The 23,404-nt window shown below is 39.9% G+C and overlaps 1 protein-coding gene across 2 annotated transcripts in view; it reads left to right on the top strand.

Annotated features, from left to right (window-relative positions):
- The window catches only part of cdin1 (CDAN1 interacting nuclease 1), a 253,727-nt gene that overhangs the window by 99,616 nt on the left and 130,707 nt on the right, over positions 1 to 23,404 (top strand). For both annotated transcript variants that reach the window (XM_070877439.1, XM_070877440.1), the window contains 4 exons: positions 1,074 to 1,153; positions 1,552 to 1,601; positions 8,182 to 8,249; positions 12,668 to 12,733. In XM_070877439.1, the coding sequence (XP_070733540.1) occupies positions 1,074 to 1,153; positions 1,552 to 1,601; positions 8,182 to 8,249; positions 12,668 to 12,733 (264 nt within the window). The remainder of the gene's footprint in view (positions 1 to 1,073; positions 1,154 to 1,551; positions 1,602 to 8,181; positions 8,250 to 12,667; positions 12,734 to 23,404) is intronic.

Below are 23,404 nucleotides of genomic sequence, written 5' to 3'. Positions count from 1 at the left end.
ACTGGACTGGAAAACCCATGCAGAGCACTGTACTGCTCAGTTCCCCAGCGATTGGAGTTCATGAAAGTTGTAAAAATTACGCTTAATGTACACAATAATGTGAGTACTTGGTCTCTATGGCACAGAAATAAAGACACGGTCTGTTTTTGACGAATGATTGACACCAAAGAAGTTGTAAAAACGGTTTGTATAGCGTTGCTCCCCTTATAACACGTGACTTTCCCACGTCCGGCAAAATCCCTTATTCGGCGCAGGCCAGGCCCCAAGGGTGCCGGATAAGGGCGGTTCAGCCTGTATAACTTGTCAATTGCTTCTGCCAAATCACTTTAAATCAAGCCCGTTTATAAATAGGTTTGATACTAGTGAGGTTTTATCCATATGTATTTAGATATAGTTAAAAAGTATGGACCTGAATGAACAAATGTGTATTGGAAGTAAATTGCCATGTTTTTACGGAGTACAAAAACATCTTTCTGGTACCACTCATTTTAACATTAATATCTGCACATGAATTAATTTAATGAGATTGCATGCAATGCTTATGAATTTATTAAAAAACATTTAAAAATTGCTTTTAGATTTACCAACACTATCAACTCTCTGAAAGTTGGGCTTGAACTAAAATGTTTGTTTTTAAAAAAAAAAGTTGCAGAACAAAATCAACGGAAAAATTGCCTGTTTCATAGAAATGGTTAAAGAAAGTTAAAGAACTCCATCCGATCTTTCTAATGTCTTCCCTGCTTTCCACAAGTAGTTTTTTTTAAAAAAGAGAATCACTTTATTCAATGATATGTACCAGTTTGAAAATAATTCTCAGAATTCCGATTTTCAATTGAATTTGGTTTGCTGGTGGTTGCCTGAGTTGATGCCTTTTAATAATCGCAGGATTATTACATGTTAACTTACCTTTGTTCTACCAAAACTAGTTAAATAGAATTGATTTAATATCAAAAAGCTGAGAGGCATTGTAACCTATTCATACACTGTGTAATGCAAGATAAATTCACTACTTTATCTGTAATCTGAAATAGAACAGCACAATATATTAACGCTTTTTTTTTATCCCTATCTAGCGAGCAAACCTGTCATAAATGGCATGTTAAGGGACCCATCTCAGATTCCTGACAGGGTTCTAGCTAATCAAGTCTATCAGGTACTGTATTAATCACAGTTATCTTTTCCAGTGACATTTTGTGTTAAATAGTGGTTCACACTCTTGCAGCTAAAGCAAAAGATTTTATACTTCATTTAATTACTGTCACCGTAAACCTTCATACAGATCAGAGTTCACACCAAGGGCCAATAAACTATTTGCGTATAAAAGCTTTTTTCTTTTTAATAGCCTCCTTTATTGTTCGAACAAGCCACACAGATTCTATTTTCTACATTTTAAAATTGAACAGTCCTTGACAGTTTTTTGAACCATGCTCGGGAACTGTAAATTGTAATTGCAGTTCTCAGAATACTATTTGCCATAATAGTTATCTGATTTACCAGTGGATTATCTGACTACATATTTAATGCACTTTTTCATCTCTTATTTGCTTCCAGTGCACAGTGAACGACTGCTGTTATGGACCGTTGGTCGACTGCATCAAACAGTATCTTTTTCCATAAAATTTAGGACTGAAATTGACGAGCTATGACTCTGTAGATGAGATGTGTCTAGCTTAACCTGACATCAAGTTCTGCTTCACATAACATGTGTTTCATACCCTACCCTTGCGCTTTCAATCAACTAGGGTCACAGCAAACCTTATTCCTTCTTAGCTGCAGAAATATCAGTGTGGACAAAGTGATGTAAGAAGGAAACAATAGTAGAATTCGCTGCTTTTAAGGCTTTGACTAAATTGCGGCAATATTATTTACAAGATTCATCAGACCTGTCTTTATTAAACAAATAGACTTCTGGAATCGGGTTACATGGTTCTAAAAACTCGGCTGGACTTTAAAAATGAGCTTTCATAATCCGATATGAGTTCCCTTTGATATATTTCTATATTATATATTGAGTATGAAAAATAATAATTGTTCTGATTTTGTTTAACAAAATAACATCCACTAAGTTTTCAGCATTGGCTCAGTCGTACACTCCCCTCCGAGTCAGAAGATTATGGGCTTAAGACCCACTCCAGAGTCTTGAATACAATTTAGGTTAACATTTCAGTGCAGTGCTTGGGGAGTGTGCTGCACTGTCGGGTGAGACGTGAAACCGAGGTCCCATCTGCCCTCTCTAGGAACGTAAAAGATGCCATGACATTATTTAAAGAAAAGTAAGTGAGTTCTCCCAGTCTTCTAGACAGTATTTATCCCTCAACCAACATCACTAAAAACAGATTTCTGGTTATTTATCCTATTGTTTGTGGTACCTTGCTTTGTGCAAATTGACTTCCGCGTTTCCCTACATTGCAGCTATGTTTCATAAAGTACTTACTGGATGTGAAGCACTTTAGAACGTCCTGGGGTTGTGAAAGGTGTTGTATAAGTGCAAGTTATTTCTTTCTCTAAGTTGATGGTTATTGACTGAATTAAAAAAAAATTAATTAAACAACTTGCGTTTATTTAGCACATTCAACATAGACACTGGTGCTTTATTGGAGTGTGAAAATGAATAAAATAGATAAAGGAGGGTAGGTTGACCGATGGAGAGATTTACGAGAGGTTACCGAAAGCTTGTTCAAAAAGATGGACACAGAAAAAGCTTTCAAAGTGAAGAGGCAGAGAACTTCAGAGCAATAGTTCCAGAGAGTCGCATTCAGGCAGCTGAAGGTTCTGCCACCACTGTTGGGGCAAAGGGAGCTGTAATTGGAGGACCGCAGGGCTGGGGATGGGATACAAGACTGAAGGAGGTTGCTGACAAATGGGGCACTGAGACCGTTGAGGGAGGAGATGATGAGTATAACACTTTTAATTCAAAGCATTGGAACAGGGAGCCAAGATTGGAAATGGCAGATAATAGGTAAATAGGCTTGATGTGGGACAGGAGATGGGCAGTTGAGCTTATGGCAGATGGAAGGCCTGTAAGGAGCACTTTGGAAAATCTGGCCTAAAGGGATAGAAGCATGGATAAGAGTTTTCGTGGTGGAGGATGTGGATAATATTCCGGAGGTGGAAGTATGTGATCCTGGTGACGAATCGATTTGAAGCTTAGTTCTGGTTTGAACAGAGTACCAAGGTATTGCACAATCCGGTTCAACCTTAGCAATTGACCATGAAGGGGGATAGTCTCAGTGGCAAGGGAGCAGAGTTTATGGGACAGGATGAAAATGATGGCTTCAGTCTTCCTGATATTTAGTTGCAGAATATGTTGACTCATCCATAATTTGATGTTGGCCAGGCATTATAACAGCACAGAGGTAGTCAGGGTCGAGGGGAAAAAAGGGAGCGTTGTAGTTTACCTTACAGCAGTGTTTACTTGAGCTCAAGACTCTATAAACAATTGTTCTTTAGTGATCTCGCTCTCTCTCTTGTGTTCATACTCACATAAGATACAAGGTGGTATTTTGATCAAATAGTCGTGCTGATATCATAGACTGTGAAAATGAATCTTGAGTGATTCAATGTCATCTGATCCTTGTGATTTAATTGCTACAGGTACCCTGTTCCTACCAAATGTTTTTAATTCTATAATAATCCACTGTCTACTAGCTAGTGTTTATTACTAAAGCACATTCTGAGTTGCCGCCTTTATTGGCAGTATTCAGCTGTTGAAGAGTAAAGTTAATACATAAATTAGAGAGCAATACAACTATGCATAATATCTGATCAGAAGTTTTACAGCTTTGTGAACGGTATGCCAGTGTTTGCGATTACAGAATGCTAGTAAATCTACAGTGTATGCATTAATTTGTCATGTAACTGCTCTAAAAATTTGTTTTGAGATGATAATTATCAACATTACTACACTTCACAAAACACCAAACTCGCGGCTTTATGCAGCAGACGTTTTTACACTGTGAGATTGCGCATTGACACACTTTCTCTGTATGGCATTCTTTAATACGGTTGTAGTCTTTATGAACCCATGTGGCAGGTTTTATCCATGTGTCCATATGTCTTAGTCACTCTCAGTTATGATTTCAATGTAACCTGTTTTAAGATTTTCTTATCAAACCATTTTATATGGAATATTTTAGGCATCACTGAAGTCACAGCAGCAGTATCCTACTAGAATATTTTTTGTCAGTTCAAATAACAGCTGTTCATGTTTTGCTCCTGATTCTGACCTATTTCTGATGGGGTGATTATTCCTTCCTTCCCATGTCATTGAATTGAGAGGGTTGAGCAGGTTTTTCATTCAGAGGGATACAACATCCCAAGACACAACATCAACAACCATCTGTAAATCCAGGCTAACTGATTTTATTTATTGATGTTACTATGGGCTGGAATTTCCAATGGCTTACTGCCTGGTTTCTGGGCGGTATTGGCCATTGTGGGCGGTAATCAGGTGAGCGAAAATGTTCTTGAGTTATGCTGGAGGTTTTAAGGTACAGCTGGGGAGTGGGCCGCCAACGTGCACCGTCCTGAGATTTGGCTGAGTGGTGACCCGTAGGTAAGTTTTTACAAAAACACCCACGAGGATCAGCGGAGCTGGGCGGCAGGTAAGTAGCTTTTCAAGAAAAAGGTTTAGTAATTGGTTTTTTACTAATTATTTTAAAAATGTGTTTAGTTTTAAAGTGTCCTGGGAATGTTTTTTTCATTTGTTAGTTGATGTTTTTTGAAGCATTATTTTTATGTTTTTCTGGTGTTAGGCCCAACCCGCAGCCTCGGGGTAATTTTTTATTGATTTTATTTTTCACCCACTTTGTTTACGAACCGCCCAATCGATCCTAAATTGCACTTTTTCGTCCAGAATAGGATTGCAAGGCCCATGTTTTTTGCTTGGCGGATTTTTAAATTTTGGGGGGGGAAGTTTTCACCGGTGATAATCTTCCTAATCTTAGCGGTCTTTTGGGTGGCGATTGGGCACTGGCGGGCTGATAGGAAATTCTAGCTGTAAATTACAAAAAGCAGGTTTGTGAGGATAATTCATTACTGTAGCCTCTAAGCAAAGGGATGTTGGAAAAAATATATTTTGATATTGTGCATCACTACAACAGTGTAAAATTATCTACGTTGATTGATAGGTCAGGAACAGTTTACTTGATCCTCTCTAGTGGTGTTGATAACGCCCCCAGCTAAAGTCATTTCATGATAGCAACGTGTTTCTTGTACATCAGCTATTGACAATTGCTGCTTTTCAAAAAAAAATCCTGACAAACATTTAATAACCAGTGCACATCAATACATTGTTATTTTCATCTAGCGCACTGATTACCAGTTCCATTTACTCAGTCTACCTCTATGGCATGCCTAAAATCTCCTACAATGCAGTAGATCATTCGCATGGATTCGTACGGTGAATTAGATTTGATGTTGCTGTTCGGCATTGAGGCAGAAATGCTTCATGCAATGCTTTGTGTAAAGCTGGTATGTATTCAGTTTTTGCCGTAAGCAGGCCCTCTGCCTTCAGGATGCTTTTAAAGATCAAAAATTAGGATCAATATTGAAATTGTTTCATTTTTGTTTTTGACAATTCTATTTTTAAATGGGTTTAAATGGTTTGATGGGCAAGTTGATTTTATAAAAAGGTGACTTCTCTGCAGTCATCATCTCAATGATCCTTTTAGCTGTCATACTGCAAAGAGTTTGTTTCATTTGATGGCTTGCAAAAGATTGCATGTTTTTCTCCCACCTCTTGTTAACGTTCTTTCTGAAGGCTTTGAGTCAAAAAACAGTTCAATTGATGTAGTTTTTTATTGTATAAAACCGTACTTTGTTCATCAGAAAATTCAGTTCCTGAGAAAGAAAAATGGCAGCTGATTATTTTTTCTCAAAACATTTTGAATAATTTGTGAGGAAGAGAACACTTGATGTGACAGGGTGGCATTACAAGTCGGTCATAAAATTAACATTGGGATTCCTATTCAAGTGCTACCCATTGACATGAGGAAGCATAACGAGTAAGTGGACATTTTTACAGCCCAATTAATGGTGTGTGTTTCTAATGCATATGTTTTTTGTCAAAGTTGTTGAGAAGAAACTATGCATTCTTCATACAGTATTTCTTTAAAAAATTAAGAGAATGCTGTTTATATATAAATTTGGTATTTAGTTAACAAAGACTCTGTCAAACCTATTTAATATTAAGAACGCTATAGCTTTAGTAGATTAGATGATTTAAAAAAATCAATTTCAAGTTAAGATTTTACAAGGATAATGTCTTGTGAAGGATTGTATATTGATTTTAAATATAACTATCTAAACATATGTGAAGCAGCAAAAACAAAATGAAGTCAACTTCAGCATAAATGCCAGGAGACTACTTTTTCAGGAATATTAGGTTATTTCTGGGAAGTTGCTGAGGAAGATATGGCTGTATGACATTTACATGTTTTTTTCCCCCATAGACCATGTAATAATGACGCAACTGATTTTTAAATGGATCAGTTTATGTGTAAGCAGGATGTAAGTGGTATTTTTATGTGCATAGTATACAGTCTGCATTTATTTAATGTTTTTCTTTTCCTCTCTTCCCTTCCCTTTATGTCTCCTTATCCCATCTTGCCTGAAGGCCAATGACTTATGCTAGAATATGGTTCTGTAAGCACTGGCAGGTAATTGGTACCTTGCCCAATTGGCATTCTTCACCTGAGCCTAAACAGAGAGTGCCAGTGGGCTAGTCCTTCATGGAGGTATCACAGGCAAGCCTCCGCAAGATCCTGCAAATTCACTGGGAGAATAGACGCACCAACGTCTCTGTTCTCGCTCAGGCCAACATCCCCAGCATCGAAGCACTAACCACACTCGACCAGCTCCGTTGGGTGGGCCACATCATCCGCATGTTGACACGAGACTCCCAAAGCAAGTGCTCTACTTTGAACTCCTACACGGCAAGCGAGCCCCTGGTGGGTAGAGGAAACGTTTCAAGAGCACCCTCAAAGTCTCCTTGATAAAGTACAACATCCCCAACGGCACCTGGGAATCCCTGGCCCAAGACCGCCCTAAGTGGAGGAAGAGCATCCGTCCGGGAGGGGATTGAGCACCTCGAGTCACGTCGGCGTTGAGTACCTCGAGTCACGTCGCTGAGAGCATGCAGAAACCAAGTGCAGACAGCGGAAAGAGCGTGCGGAAAAGTAGACTCCCCACCCACACTTTCCTTCAACCACTATCTGTCCCACCTGTGACGGAGACTGTAATTTCCGTATTGGACTATACAGTCTCCTGAGAACTCACTTTTAGAGTGGAAGCAAGTCTTCTTCGATTTTGAGGAATTGCCTATGAAGATGATGATGGCAGGCAAGCTTGATCCTGTCCTCGCTCAAAAGTCCACACTCCTTCAGTATGGGCCACAAGTCAAAAATATAAAGAACTTGCATTTACATAGCACCTTATCATGTCCCTCAGAAATATTCTAAATTGCTTTCCAGAGAATGAATTACATTGTGCAGTTACCGTTGTGATCTGGATAAACATGGCAACCACTGCGAGCAGTAAGATAAATCAAAAATGGATTCCCTACCCAATATAGGCCCTTTAGCCTTGAGGCTATGAGATCATTTATAATGGCCTATCAATGCCCTGGCTGGGATTGGCTAATAGCATAGACCTTAAATTTGGACCTTTCCCATCAACCTGGTTCAGTACCATATAATATTGTGCATCGAGCATTACATATTGTGCTTTTTTGTGCTCACTTAGTGTTTTCCTTGATCTGTACATTTACCCGTTGAACTCTGAATTTTCTTGGAAGATTTTAAAATGCCTCTTGGAATAATTTTTTTAATTTTGTTCTTTAGATAATTTATTCATTGAACAGGTTATTTTAATTTTTTTTAAATTCTAATGAAAGTAATGTAGAGCAAGCTATACAGCCACAATGTGATTTATTTAGCAGCATTCTTAAAATTAACTTTCCCATTTAACAAAAATTGCACCTTTTTTCAATCCAAAATGGCTGACATGACTCACAAAGGGTTAATGCATGTCGACTTTATACCAGCATTGATTTTCTTATTGTTCTTCCAATGCAATGCGCAGTTAAAAATATTGACTGTTATAAGGCAACAAATTCTAACCCAACCACCGCTGCAGTCTTGTGCATCAACATCCATCCTTTCCTTAACTTACTACCTATAGTGCTATTGGACAGGAACATGAAATTCTGCTTCGTGAAAAATTGCAAAGAAAAAAACTGTCCTTTTTAGGTAAGAATTTGATCGAAAACCATTTATTTCACAGCTGTTTACTTGATGGGAAAGTGCAATATGTGCAGTGTATCTGTACGGCTGAAAGAAGAGCCGAGATGATTGATGTTGTGCATGTTATCTTATATTGATTTAGGACTAGACAGGAAATCAGATACCTAATACTCTTATATACAGTACACGTACAACCTTGTAATTAATATTTTATGGAATAAGTAGTTGGAAAAATACCTTTATAATATCCGCTTCTGTAATACTTCTGTTATCCTGAGATTATATACATGATCTGTGCCCTCAGAGACTTAAAATGTAGCACAGGGAAACATACTTAAGAGGTGGTTTACATATCAAAGAAATGGAGTTAGAGGAAGCAACTATCTGATGTGCAGAAGGTATCTGGAAAGAAGATAAACTAGAGGTTACTTGGTCAATTCTTGGGATGGAGAATTGCATAGTAACTTTGGACATATGAATGTTTGCACTTGTAGAAAGCAGTTTTCAATTCTCTGAGGCTTAAAATGATTTTGAAAATTCTGGAGTTTTATTTTTTTTGGTCCCGCTAATATAAACATTTGTGCTGTCGCTTAAAACACACACTGAATCAAATTTAAATTGCCTTTTAATGTAGAATTACAATTTGCTCTTGCCCATCTTCAGCCATAAATTATCATGGCAGAAATTGCTATGTTGCAACAGAGAATCATTCTTTCAGTGTATTGTGTGTAACATTTGGAATAGCCATTGAACTTTTTGTCTGTCCTGGTACAGCACATTCCTGAGCACCAGCACACTATTTTAGCCTGATTGCTGGTACATTTTCCTTTTATTGAATTGAGCAAAGTTTGCATATTTTCTTGAGTTGTGGTACATCACCAGTTATCTTGTATTTGAAGTTATGTACATCTTCTGTGATTCAGTACATTGATGCAATACTTTGCATTCAGAATGAACAGCCCCAACGTCAGGGCACAGTGACTTGGCACAGAAATTAGAGACCACTGGGTTTATTGAGCATTAGGCGTGGGGAAGATTTGGACAACTTGTGGTCCCTGCATTTGTTTTGGTGGGTAGTGGCCCATTCATTTCTCAGTAAATTGTCTGCCTGATTTTCAAATAGCACAAGTGTTGTAGTTCTACAGGAGCAGGTTGGGCATTGCAACTCTCTTTTTATCTATCCATTACACACTCAATCTCACTCTGTCACTCACATACAGAATTTATCAACTAAAGCTGGAAATCCTGAGCACCCAAGACTCTGGTTAAATTTCCAACTCTGAGACTGAAGCACAATTCAATCCCCCAGCTAGATGGCCAGGACAGAATTATGCACTGGAGACTTCTTGTAGGCATTAATAACATTAAGTAAATAATTTTCTTAGTAAGTTTTCAGTAATTTTCAGAATTGTTTTTATTAATGTTTCTATTTATTTAAAAAAAAGTCAAAAAACTGTTGTGAAGCAATAATTTAAGCGAATTGATAGATTTTTTTTTGGCAGTGACTGGTCCCTGATTCGTAGCTTTGGATTAAAAAAATGAGTTATCTTCATAGCTTTGTGTGGGTTTCTGGTTCATGACTGATACTTGGCTTTTTGTTTATTGGTTCATACCTTTTTCTATTTACCTATATGTCACAGATTGGATTTTATGACCATTTTTCCCAAAGGCAGGATTTGGAAATGAGTTAAACTTTAGTGTTGTGCTTTGAATTAAAATACATCTTAGTTATTTCCGCAGCCACTGAGACAAAGAGGAATGTACTTGTTAATGGGCCAGGTGTTGAAGGTGTGCTTACACAATGGCTGCGGACAATAGTTAATTCATTATCTCATCTTCAGTTTCCTACAACTATCCACCCATTATAATTGGGATGATCTATCACTTGAGCCCAGAATTGGGTGTCTCCAGAGATTTCACTCCATTTTGGAGGTGGTAGCTGGTTTTTTTGCCGGGCATGTTGGTGAATCACGGAATGAGGAAGAAGTCCGAGAGACAATCCACCTATTTCCTGCAGTCAGAATTCCAAAAATGATCTGCTAAGAGAAAGTGAAGAAAAGTTCCATATAGTTTATTGTTAGACTCGTGCAGACCAAATGCATGTACGACTTGGCTGTTTTAATTCTAGATTGGTCAAAAGAAAGTGTTCAACTGGTAGCATGGTTTGTTATTTTACTTATTCAAAAAGAGCAGCTTGAACTTAAGTGAATTAAGTGAGTTTTGATTCTCTAAGTTCACTTGCTATATCTGTAAAATAAGCCAGCTGAACAATTTGTGTCTGGCCTTATCTCTTTGAAAAGTTTACAGTCTGCCTATTGAAAGATTGGCGAAGTACATGTGAGGGCCCATGTGTAAGACGATACTCAGTTCAGATCACAAGGGATTGCTATTGTTGGGTTCCAGGTTATGGGATCATACAATTAGATGTTCAGAGGTGTGTGGGCACGCTGTAATGCAAGATACGGGGCCCACTTATCGGCGTGTCCAGCACTGGTGAACGTGAGAGAATATTTAAGGAAGACATAAAATTTGTAAAAGTATATTTGAGTGAATCAGCATGATTAAGGTAAATGGTTATTTGAGCCAGTCAGGTGTAACAGACAATTTGCACATGTAATGTTTTGCACGAATAACACAAGTCTGATGTGTACTTTTCCATGGCTAATAGATACACATACTAGGCTATTTTTTCTTTATGAATACCATAACTTTTGTTATCTTAAAACTACAAAATGTATGTGGAATATGCTGAAAAACCATGCTCGGTGCATGGAGAAAGACGTGTTCAATATGGCATTCTAGGCAAAAACTGAAAACTGGTGTTTATATAGTGATGGAGAAGTTCAAGATTTATTTTCATGCATGAAGTAAATGTTGATAATGTGGCAAAATAATGCTTTAATACTTAAAACCTTTTGGTGTAACAGTGAAAAAATTCTTTTGCATAAAACAAAAATAAAACATTAGGGGAAAAAACCTTAAGATGGCATTTTTACACGAACAACAATCCATGGTATAAATCATTCCAAGCACTGAACTCCAATAGATTGACTTTTTTTGCATTCTTCGCTTTCATAGGGAACAATGCCACAATGGCAAACACTAATGATCTACCAAATAAAACCCCAGAAATAGTTACATTAAAGCGTATAATTTATTTGAACGTAAAATTGTGTTGACCTTGGAATTTTGTTACGAGGCACAACAGCAGAACTGTCGGAGTTTTCGAACATTGGCCATGAAAGTACTGTCCTCTGCTGATAAATGGATTGGAAATTGGCTACCCAGCAGTGGAATGGGCCATTAATTTTAATCAGAGGTGATGTGAAAAGGAGAGTAGGCTGTACCGCAATGTCAACAGCCCAGTAGGTGTTAAGAGAGACCACACAACCTTCTCTGTTACTTGTTTTAGCTATTAGTTTAGGTTGGGTGAAGACAGAAAGGCATGTCTGGAATTGAATGACCAGGTCACCCAAAATGTAATGGAGAAATCAGGTGTTTCAGAAATAATAACAGAGAGGCACTTAGAGTCAAGGACGCTCTACTGACTGGACAAGAACAGAGCATGCTGACAATTGCCAGGGTTACAAATATTTTTGTATTTAAACAGTACACAGACTTGTATGCTTCTGCATTGTCAGAATTAAATATGAAAGCTAATATTGTGTAAAAAGGCAGCATTTTCACTTTTACACTACTGTTTGAGTCAGTAGGAGGAAGTGTTTTGATGTATGATAATAGACAAAGGGGTATCTGAGAATTGGCCTTTCTGTCTTTTATCCTCAAGTCCTCATAGGAACCTTCAGAAATTGTGTATTATATATTTCATTTGATCGTTACCCGAAACTTAATAAGGGAGATTTTCCTGTGTCTTCGCCCAGGTGCACGGGATCACTTGGGCAAAGTGAGTATTGGAAAATTGGACAGGTCAGAGCACATACCTGTAAAGCAACCCACCCAATTCTCCTTCCATTCATTTAAATATAAGGAAAATCTGGCAAATTCCTTTAGCGGGGTGCTTTGTAACCCGCCTGATTTTTTTTTAACTTGCTGTAGAAAATTTCTCAATGTGTTTAAAAAGGCAGGAAACAGCCAAGATGAATATTCATTTGTGTTTATTTTCCAAAGAGTGCTGCAATAGAATTCCACACAATGAATTACTTGTATGTATTTGAATGCTTAATAAGCCATTAGTATCGGTGTCTCTATTTTCATTTATTAAAACAGACTCTTCATTAAATTTTTAAAGTAACAAAAGCGCTGCAGCTATTGTGAGGACATTTTGCTTCTGCTCTGATGTAACTTTTATTTGTGTTTTACATATGCACCTAAATGCTAATGTTTTACTTAGAAATAGGAATATGCAGTTTTTTTACTAATCCACTGCTACATTTACTTAACTTTTCTTTGTCTTATTTGTATAGATGAAGATCAACTGCGTGCTAAGGGCTATGACAAAACGCCTGACATCATTTTAGAGGTACCAGTTGGTGAGTCTCTGCTGGTTTACATGCAGCTAATGAATCGTACAGTTGTGAAATATATATATTTTTCATTTGTTATACTCTTTGTACAATTGATAAGTTAACAAAATCCATGGGAGGAACCACTTTGAAGCTTTGACTCTTTGACACTTTCAGTTGCAGCCAACCTGACCTGCTTTCCTGCGCCCTATAAGCCTTTGGATGTTAGTTTCCCTCCTCCTCTCCCCACCACTGTCTGTTACAGTAACATTGCTGCCTAGGCCATTGTATGTGGTGCCTTTCTCTGCACTATGTATATGTTCAGAATTTTTGCAAAACATTTGTTGGCAAAACAAGTAGGAAAAGCTACCACTCTACAATAAGCAGGCACCACAAAATCATCCAGTCAAATCACTCATTCTGTTTTTTAAACCAGCAATCTGAACGCAACAACAAAACAAACCAATCAAATAGCTGAAACAATTTTTTTCAAGTTAATTTCGTCTGACATTTTTCTTTCATGCTCACATCAGTATATTTATAATAAATGCACAAAAATGATACATTCCCTGTCCTTGTCCATTTGTTCATTGGTGAAGTACACCTTGCAATCTTGTACCTAAGCTTTCTGGAAGGTGAAACTCTGGACAGCTTTCTTCGGGACCAGCAGCGAGCGCCTTTGCTTCGCCGCTGACCGCAAATTATTGGCCATGATCTTCTCTGCACCCGATCCCTACTTCACACTTGGGTCAGGGATTACTGGATAGCAGATGGGAGATAATACCCTATGTGATTTTTTGTTTCCGAAACTAGGGGCATTGAGATCAGCTAACTGAGCAGACACTACTGATTGAATTTGGGCCGTTCTTGGTTTCCTTTTAGAAAATAAATTAAGGAAATAGTTATAAAATTGCAGGATAGTAACATTGCTCATTGTGGTAGGACAAAGCTAAATAATGTTGTCTTTGTTCATTGCATAAAGAATTTATGAGGATTTGATATAATTTATTGAACATTATTCTCATGGATTTAGCAAAGGCATGGACTTTATAAAAAAAAATGTTCACAATGCCTAAATAGAGAGATTAAAAAAAAATTAACTCGAACTTGTGTAATACAATTGGGAAATATTGAAACTATTGTTGGTGTGGGCTGGCAGCAGGGAAGAGGTGAAGTGTTAAATGGAGAATGATGAAAATCAAATAGTAGGATGGAGTAAGTATTCATGACAAGGGAGGTGAGGCATTAAGAAATTAAGAGGTAAAAATCAATAAACAAGTACCTAGAAGCTGGAATCATTATAAAACTGATCAACTGAAGTATTTATACGGGGAATATAAGGAACAAGGTATTCAAGCTTGAAGGTTGATCTGCCAGATGGGAAGGTGCGTATATAATTGGCTTAACAATAAAATTGGTTAAAGGTAGGAGTTGGGTACATAAGTCATGCAAAATGTTAGGAAGGGGCAGAAAAATAGACAAGTATGCCAATAAGTGAGCATTTGCTGGATTTAATAGTTAATTCAAGATGATGAGTTGGAGTCTGTTTTCAAGGAAAGCAATGGCAGTAGGCAAGAAAATTAATTGGAAGGAGGCCATTTGGCCCATTGTGGCTGTGCCAGGTCTTTGTTAGAGCAATCCATAACTAATTCCACTGCCCTGCTATTTCCCAATATAAGGAGAGAAAAAATATCTCAAGCTATCTCTCCAGTGTGTTAATACCATCATATTCCTTCTGTAGACTTGCTACTGAAAAGTTGGCCTAACAGTGTAAAAGGTTTATCCTGTGACTACAGGGTCAATTGATAGATACCTTGCCTGGATTTTTTTTTTATAGCTTAAGAAAACTGCTGAAATGGGAATTTGTGTCTAGCACCATTAGGGTGTATGTGTTGATTACATCTACCTTTTTATCTGTCTGAAAATGGAGAATTTATAAGGAAATGTCCCTTGGTTTGTTGTTCCCTTACTATATGAAAGCTATCTGGAAAATTATTTAGTTTAACCCAAAAAGGGAACTGAATCTGGTGCTTAATTTAATGCCCTCTTCCTCTGAGTTTGTCTGCTGTTGATCTGAAGCCTGGCGCTGTAGTATAGCGGGTTAGATGCTGACCTTTTACTTCTGGGAACACAAGATCCTGTTCTGCCATTTTGTTAACCATGGCAGCTCTTAAAATCCCAATTTCCTGCCTTAGCTCATGTGATGTATGTAGCACTCAAATCACTGACTCCACACAGTCTGATGTTGTAGTAACTGCTGTGACCTTGGTCCTTTATTGTGTAACTGCAGAGTGCCCTTCAGGTGTGGTGGGCAGCCTTTTATACTCTGTCTCGCAGGTACTTTTGGGTCTCCCACCACAGTGCCCCTTGTGACGCACCATTGTAACTATACATTTAATGTACATGGACAATACATATAACACCAAGTATTTATCTTCTATATAACACCTCAATTAGATTTACTTCTATGGCCTTCTGAGGCAATGGCTCAGAATTTGCGATCAGCAGCAAAACAAAGGCACTCGCTGCTGGCCCCGAAGAAAGCTGCTCACCGTGATCTTGTGATCTCTGTGTCGAAGTTTACCATTTTCGACATTCATTTTATTTCAGTGCTCTGTAGTGGGAATCGCTGGTGCGATGCTGCTGTGACGTTAACAAGCTATCTTAAGCAGCCATCAAATTGCAGAATTCTCACAGGCAGGAAACCAAGAAATGAGAAGCGGCTTTTATTCGGACTTTTAAAATGTTAGAGAGCGAAACAAAGATTGGGACTCTTACACCATTTCACTGATTTCACTAATTGCTGGCTATGGGTGAGGCGGGGGTGGGCAGGCGGCTCCACAGCACAGTCCGTGTCGGAGTAGTAAATGACTGATCGCAATATCAGGATTTCTGCAATTAGATGCACATGCGCTAAATCCTGAAGTTGTGGTCAGTTTCAGAGGGGTAATAATGGTGAAAGATGCTAGTTTGCCGTTAATACCCACCGTAAATTCCGGGCCATTGTATCCTGCATTCTCGTAACCCATCATGTGAAGAAAGTTTTCCTGGATTTGCTTTTAGCTGGAAAATTGGCTGCTGCTTTTTCCTACATTACAACAGTGACTACGCTTCAAAAGTACTTCATTGGCTGTGAAGCATTTTGGGATATCCTGAGGTTGTGAAAGGCACTATATAAATGAAAATTTGTTCTTTAATTCTAAGTTTCAAATTATATCTTTTTGTTCTGGATTCCCCTACTAGGAAGAAGAGTTGTTATCATCCTTCTCAATTTCCTTCATTATTTTAAACACCAATTCTCATCTCTAGTGAACATAAGCCATGTTTACCCAGACTTTCGTCATACCAAACTTGCTTTATCCCAGGTATTTTCTACTAATCATCTCTGGGCTCCTTCCTAGCGTGGACTACCCAAATACAAGCTCAGTACTCCAAATGCAGTCTAAGCAGAGCTTTGGAAACTGGCAAAGTACTTCCTTATATTGAGATTCAATATCCCGTGATGAAACCCAGCATCCCGGAAGATATCTTGATTGCTTTTTGTATCTGCAAGCTAGATTTAATGACATATATATCTGGACCCCCAAATCGCTTCATTCAACGACCTCTCTTCCTCCCCCGCCCCCCACCCAGCCCCTGCATTTTCCCCCATTGAGATTGCATTGCCATCTGTCCTTTTTATTTCCAAAGTATACCAGCTCACACACAATTCAAGATATCATTCTGTGAGGTGTGCTTGACCTTTCATTGGAACATTTCTGCCACAACCTCACCTATCTCCATGATTGGCTGATGAAAAATGGTTGTCCAGTACATTGTTTGGCCACATGGGAAGACTTTTCATGTAACTCTTGCAGTGGCATCTTGTTGAGTGGTCATTAGTATACACTTCATTATCCAGACAATTCTTCATTGATGGTAAAATAATTAATGCACTAACATTGTGGTCTTGATAAATGTATTCAGTAGACTGAAGGAAGCCTAAACCTGGAGAGTGGAGGACTTCCTAGACAGCCTGTTACAATTAGGGTTTTTTCATTTATGTAGTTATTAAACACTCAGCATAGTTTTTAAACAGAGTAAAGCAGTATGTGATGGGCACAAAATTAAGCATATACTATTTAAATATGTTAATCTTACTGCTGTGCGCACAGTCTAAAAAAGCTTCGGCTGGATTTTCGGCTCACTTGCGCCTCTGTTAGTGCCTCGGAGAGGCGGTAAAGGGTGTTTCTAGGTTTTACGGTGGGCATCCAGCTTTTACTGGCAAATATGGCTCATGGTTTGCAGTGCCGCAAAATCTTACCGCCCCACCCTCTAGTTTCACTGAGCTCACAACATCAATCATTGTGCAATGCTCCGCTAGAGAAGGCTTGGCTTCCGAAGGGAAGTGCTGACAGAGGTATGCCATCTCCTGCAGACAGACCAATACCTGGACCACTCTGGAGGCAGCCTTCAATACTCCCCTCAACATGCATCCGAATTCATTGTGCACAACTTGGCCATCATGAGGGGCCAAGCATTGCGATTGCAGGATTGCAGGCCCACCTCGGGTGACCTCATTGGATAACCACAGCATCCACGGGGGAGGCAGCCTGGAGATGCTGCCGGACCAAGAGTTGCACATCACCAGCTCATAATGGACCAGTTCTCCAAAATGGAGGAAACTGATGGATGGAGTTAATACTGGACATGCTATGTGATCCCATAAAGGCACATCTCTGGTGAACGTTGGAATGATACACAAGACACCAATGACAAAGGATGAATCAGAAATTTTACTGCAACAAAGTAACAAAAACTCTTCCCCTCCCCCCCCCCCCCCCCCCCCCCCACCAAAAGAAAACTATTCACTATACAACTTTATGCTGCAGGTTACTGAACAACAATGAAGTCCCTTAAATCAACAAAACTATTAACACCACAATTTTGGCTGGGGCGCAAAAGCCTCCTTGTGTGTAACACCTGATTTTATGCCCCTGATCATGGAACCTAATTTTTTGCCGAATTTTGCAGACAAGGGCACAATCTTTTTCCAAACGGTATCAGAACCGCCCATTGCCATTACCGCCCTGAAATCTCAAAACCCCAAAATCCAGCCCCTTACTTTGTATTATGTTTCTGTCTGACTTTTGTTTCATCTTTTCTCCATTATAAATTAATGTGTCCAAATTTATAATGGAAACTGCTTATGTAAGCTTGTCATGCTCCAATTCCACTTTCCCGCCAGTGCTGGTGCGAGAGCACCTCGACTTTTGCATCTCCCAACTTCTCGGCCTGTACAGAAACTCCTTTCCCAACCAGCACTGCTTTGCAAACTGCAGTCAATTTTATTACTTAAATATAAGTAATATCAAATCCCAAGTATAAAAAAGACTATGCATCACTTCAAAATGGGAACTGAATAACACCTGCACAGCCTACGTCAATTAGCCCTCGCCATCTAACCCTGCTTCACCTGACGACTACCTTCAGTCTTGACTCCCCCATGTCCATGCACGGAGATTGACTGGTAAATACAACATATCTGAACTTATAGATAATGTGGTAGTCTGTAATTCAGTTAATTGCCTTTCGTGAGAATGAAGAAATATTAGTTGCTGATTTTTTCACTAAACAAAGTACTGATTTGTGGCATGGTAATTTCATTAAGTTTTGGCTTCTAGTACCACTTTTAGGGCCCAAGTTTTCCCCTCCAGTTAAAACGGCGCACCTCCGTTGAACGCCGCATCACCTTGTAGACGAAAAATGGCGCCGAAAACTTACCTCGGTAATCTCCCCGCTCCTTGGAACGTTGCAGGCCTTGACGTGGCGCAGCACAAGCAGTGGGAGGCAGGGGCAGGTCCCGGTGCTGAAAACAGTGCTGGGACCTCTGCACATGCGCGCTAGAGTGTGCACGCATGTGCAGTAGCTCCTTGCACCCACAATCTGTGTGTGCTCTGCAGGCTGTATGGGAAGGGCCTGAAGCACGCCGCCCCTAGCCCTGGCCAAACGGGCTCCCTCATTGGCGGCCCGCTGTCTTATCCAGCCACACCAGTAAAAGGAGGTCTGAGAGAACCAGAACCCCAGAAACCCTGCAGCTGGATAGTATGCTGATGTTTTCCACAAGGGAATCAGTTTAGAAGAAGTAGATTGGGTTAGGTTAGGTGTCCAATATCTGAAACAAATGGGAAACATTGAGACAAATCATGCTGGCAGTGTTCACAAGGCCACACAATGGATGGAGTAAGTGCACTGCACTTGGTCTATATATTGTGCTGAGTATTTATATGCCATTGGTTAGAATAAAGTAGGAGCCAGCAAAAGAATGCTATTGAAGGGACTGTGTAGGAGTGATTTGGACAAGGTTACTTTGTTTTTATTTGTTATTGATTGTTTATTACTTTGGTCTTCGTGCTTTAGGTGCAGGGTTCCTTCTATTTTTTATTAATTCATTGCTTATTACTTTTTGTGCTTTGTTTAGTCTTGGTGCTAGGTGCAGGTCCTCTCAGCTTCCTTGTATTTTTTATTTATTATTGAATGCTTATTTTTGTGCTTTGTTTAGTGCTTGGTGCTTTAACTGTACTTATGCTTCTTTAATGTTGTTGTGAAGGTGTTTACTGCTTTGCAAGGTCCTCTCCCTTCCCTCCGCCCTCACCCCCCCAAATCTCTGGCTACCTGCACTGATTTCTTAACTCACTGTAAGGTTTTTCTCTGTGGCCACATACACTGGCCTAAGTTAGTTTGGAGTAACTTTTAGCTGTCTAAACTTGCTTAAATGGCCAAAACAGGCCTAAGTGGCTGTTAACGCCCCCTTTTGAAACAAAAACGAAACTTAAAAAAAAACCTAACTAACTCACTTACACTGGAGCAAATTAAGTGGGCAGAATTGCGATTTTTAAGATACTCCAAAAAAAATCTAGTTGCTCCAAAAAAACGGAGCAACTCCTGGGCAAACTTGGGCCCTTATAGTAACCGCCTATTGTGATGTAACTGCTCAAACCGGTTCAGAACTGAAATATTTAATTTGATCATGTACAAAATCAAATGGGGGGACTTTAATCTTCATATAGACTGGGCATGCCAAATTTGCAGTAATAGTGTGGAGGATGAACATAAGAACATAGGAAATAGGAGCAGGAGAAGGCCATTTGGCCCCTCGAGCCTGCTCCGCCATTCAATAAGATCATGGTTGATCTGATCTTGGGCTCAGCTCCACTTCCCTGCCTGCTGCCCATAACGCTTCACTCCCCTATCCTTATCCAAGATCCTACAAATCCCCTGGGAGGACAGGTGCACCAACATCAGCGTCCTCATCCAGGCTAACATCCCCAGCATTGAAGCACTGACCACACTCGATCAGCTCCGCTAGGCAGGCCTCATGGTTCGCATGCCAGACACGAGACTCCCAAAGCGAGTGCTCTACGCGGAGCTCCTTCACGGCAAACGAGCCAAAGTTGGGCAGCGGAAACGTTACAAGGACACCCTCAAAGCCTCCCTGATAAAGTGCGACATCCCAACTGACACCTGGGAGTCCCTGGCCAAAGACCGCCCTAGGTGGAGAAAGTACATCCGGGAGGGTGCTGAGCACCTCGAGTCTCAACGCCGAGCGCGTGCAGCAATCAAGCGCAAGCAGCGGAAAGAGCGTGCGGAAACCTGCCTCACCCACCCTTTCCCTCAATGACTATCTGTCCCACCTGTGACAGAGTCTGTGGCTCTCGTATTGGACTGATCAGCCACCAAAGAACTCACTTCAGGAGTGGAAGCAAGTCTTCCTCAATTCCGAGGGACTGCCTACGATAATGATATCGCTCAAAATTCTGTCTATATGTTCAATGATCCAGCCTCCACAGCTCTCTGGGGCAGAGAATTCCACAGATTTACAACCCTCTGAGAGCAGAAATTCCTCCTTATCTCAGTTTTAAATGGGCGACCACTTATTCTGAAACTATGCCCCCTAGTTCTAGATTCCTCCACGAGGGGAAACCTCCTCTCTGCATCTACCTTGTTGAATCCCCTCAGTATCTTGTATGTTTCAATAAGTTCACCTCTCATTCTTCTAAACTTCAATGAGTATAGGTCCAACCTACTCAATCTTTCCTCATATATCAACCCCTTCATCTCAGGAATCAACCTCATGAACCTCAGCCATGATCTTGTTGAATGGCGGAGCAGGCTCGAGGGGCTAGATGGCCTACTCCTGATCCTAATTCTTATGTTCTTATGTTCTCTGAACTGCCTCTGATGCAAATATATCCTTCCTTAAATAAGGAGACCAAAACTGTACGCAGTACTCCAGGTGTGGCCTCACCAATAACCTGTACAGTTGCAGCAGCACTTCCTCTGCTTTTATACTCCATCCCCTTTGCAATAAAGGCCAACATTCTATTTGCCTTCCTGATTACCTGCTGTACCTGCATACTAACTTTTAGTGTTTCATGTACAAGGATCCCAAGGTCCCTCTGTACTGCAGCCTTTTGTAATTTATCTCCATTAAAATAATAATTCGCTTTTTTATTTTTCCTGCCGAAGTGGATAACTTCACACTTTCCCACATTATACGCCATCTGCCAAATGTTTGCCCTCTCATTTAGCCTGTCTTATATCCCCGTAGAATATTTTTTGTGTGCTCCTCACAATTTGCTTTCCCACCCATCTTTGTATCATCATCAAACTTGGCTATATTACACTCGGTCCCTTCATCCAAGTCATTAATATAAATTGTAAATAGTTGAGGCCCCAGCACCGATCCCTGTGCAACCCCACTTGTTACTGTTTGCCAACCGGAAAATTACCCATTCATCCAGACTCTGTTTTCTATTACTTAGCCAATCTGCTATCCAAGCTAATATATTACCCCCAAACCCATGAGCTTTAATCTTGTGCAGTAACTGTTTATGTGACACCTTATCGAATGCCTTCTGGAAATCCAAATTCATCACATCAGCTGGTTCCCCCTTATCCACCCTGCCCATTACATCCTCAAAGAACTCCAGAAAATTTGTCAAACATGATCTCCCTTTCATAAAACCATGCTGACTCTATTATGCTTATCCAAATGTTCTCCTACTGCTTCCTTAATAATGGACTCCAGCATTTTCCCAACGACAGATGTTAGGCTAACTGGTCTATAGTTTCCTGCTTTCTGTCTGCCTCCTTTTTTAAATGGGGTGTTACATTTGCGGTTTTCCAATCCGCTGGGACCTCCCCAGAATCCAGGGAATTTTGGTAGATTACAACCAATGCATCCACTATCTCTCCGGTCACTTCTTTTAAGACCCTAGGATGCAAGCCATCAGGCCCAGGGGACTTGTCCATCTTTAGTCCTATTATTTTACTGATTACTTTTTCTTTAGTGATGGTGATTGTTTTAAGTTCCTCCCTCCCTATAACCCCTTGATTTTCTATTATTGGGATACTTTTAGTATCTTCTACCATGAAGACCGATACAAATATTTGTTCAAAGTCTCTGCCATTTCCCTGTTTCCCATTATTAATTCCCCAGTCTCATCCTCTAGGGGACCAACATTTACTTTAGTTACTCTCTTCTATGAGTTCAAGAATGCATTCAAGATAGTTTTCTAGATCAATATGTCGAGGAACCACCTAGGGAACAGGCTATTTAGATCTAGTATTGCGCAATGAGACAGGATTAATTAATAACCTTATAGTAAAGGATCCTCTGAGGAAGAGTGATCATATACTGAGTTTGAGAGTGATTTAGTTAAGCTGGAAACTAAGGTCTTAAGTCTAAAAAAGCAAATTATGGAGGGCAAGTTGCCTAAGGTAGGTTGGGAAATTAGATTAAAAGATATGTAGATAAATAAGTATTTAAAGAAATCATTCGTAATTTGCAAAGAATATACATTTCCTTAAGGAATAAAAATCCACTGGGAAAAGTGGTCCAACCATGGCTAACAAGAGAAGTTAAAGATCGTATTAGATTGAAGGAAAAGCCTTATTATGTTGCCAAAAAGAGTCTTAAGCCTGAGGATTTTGGAATTCAGCAAAGGATGAACAAGAAATTGATAGAGAATAAAGAGAATATGAGAATAAACTAGCAAGAGACATAAAAACAGATTGTAAAAGCTTCAATAGGTATGTAAAAAGGAAACGCCGCCGAAAAAAAGTGGCCCCATCCTGCCCGCTCTGCCGAGTCTCCGGTGTCCCAGCATGGCGTACATAATGCAGTGGGGGGTGGAGCAACAGCCCAGCACAAAAAACCCTGCCAGCAGCTGCGCGCATGTGCAGTGGAATCTGCGCGCATGCTCCTTGCCCTCCCAGCGTGTCTTGCGGGCTGTGAGCAGGACCCGATGCTCGCAGTCCCTATCCCCGGCCGAGTGGCCTTCTGCACAGGCTGGCCGGCCCGCTGACTTGAGTTTTATTGTTTTTATTTATTGATGGTTGTGCTTTGTTTAGTATGGGGAGTTTTGGGAGGAGGAGGAGGAGGAGGAGGGGGAGGGGGAGGAGGAGGACTGGGAACGCCCCCTTTTGGGGAAAAAAAAACTCAACTAAAAAAAATCGTTCCTAACTGAGTTTCTCTGGAGCAAGTTTATTGGGGAATATGGCATTTCTTAACTTATGCCAGAAAAACCTACTTACTCCAAAAAAATTGGAGCAAGTCATGGCCAAAATTGGGCCCATTATAATGGGGGATAAGGAAATTGCAGAGCCATTAAACAACTACTTTGTATCTGTCTTCATGGAAGAAGACACAAAAAA

This window comes from Pristiophorus japonicus, chromosome 4 (genome assembly GCF_044704955.1).
Source record: "Pristiophorus japonicus isolate sPriJap1 chromosome 4, sPriJap1.hap1, whole genome shotgun sequence".
Taxonomy (NCBI): Eukaryota; Metazoa; Chordata; class Chondrichthyes; family Pristiophoridae; genus Pristiophorus; species Pristiophorus japonicus.
The sequence above is the reverse complement of the archived record's forward strand: the minus strand, read 5'-3'. Positions and strand labels throughout refer to the sequence as shown.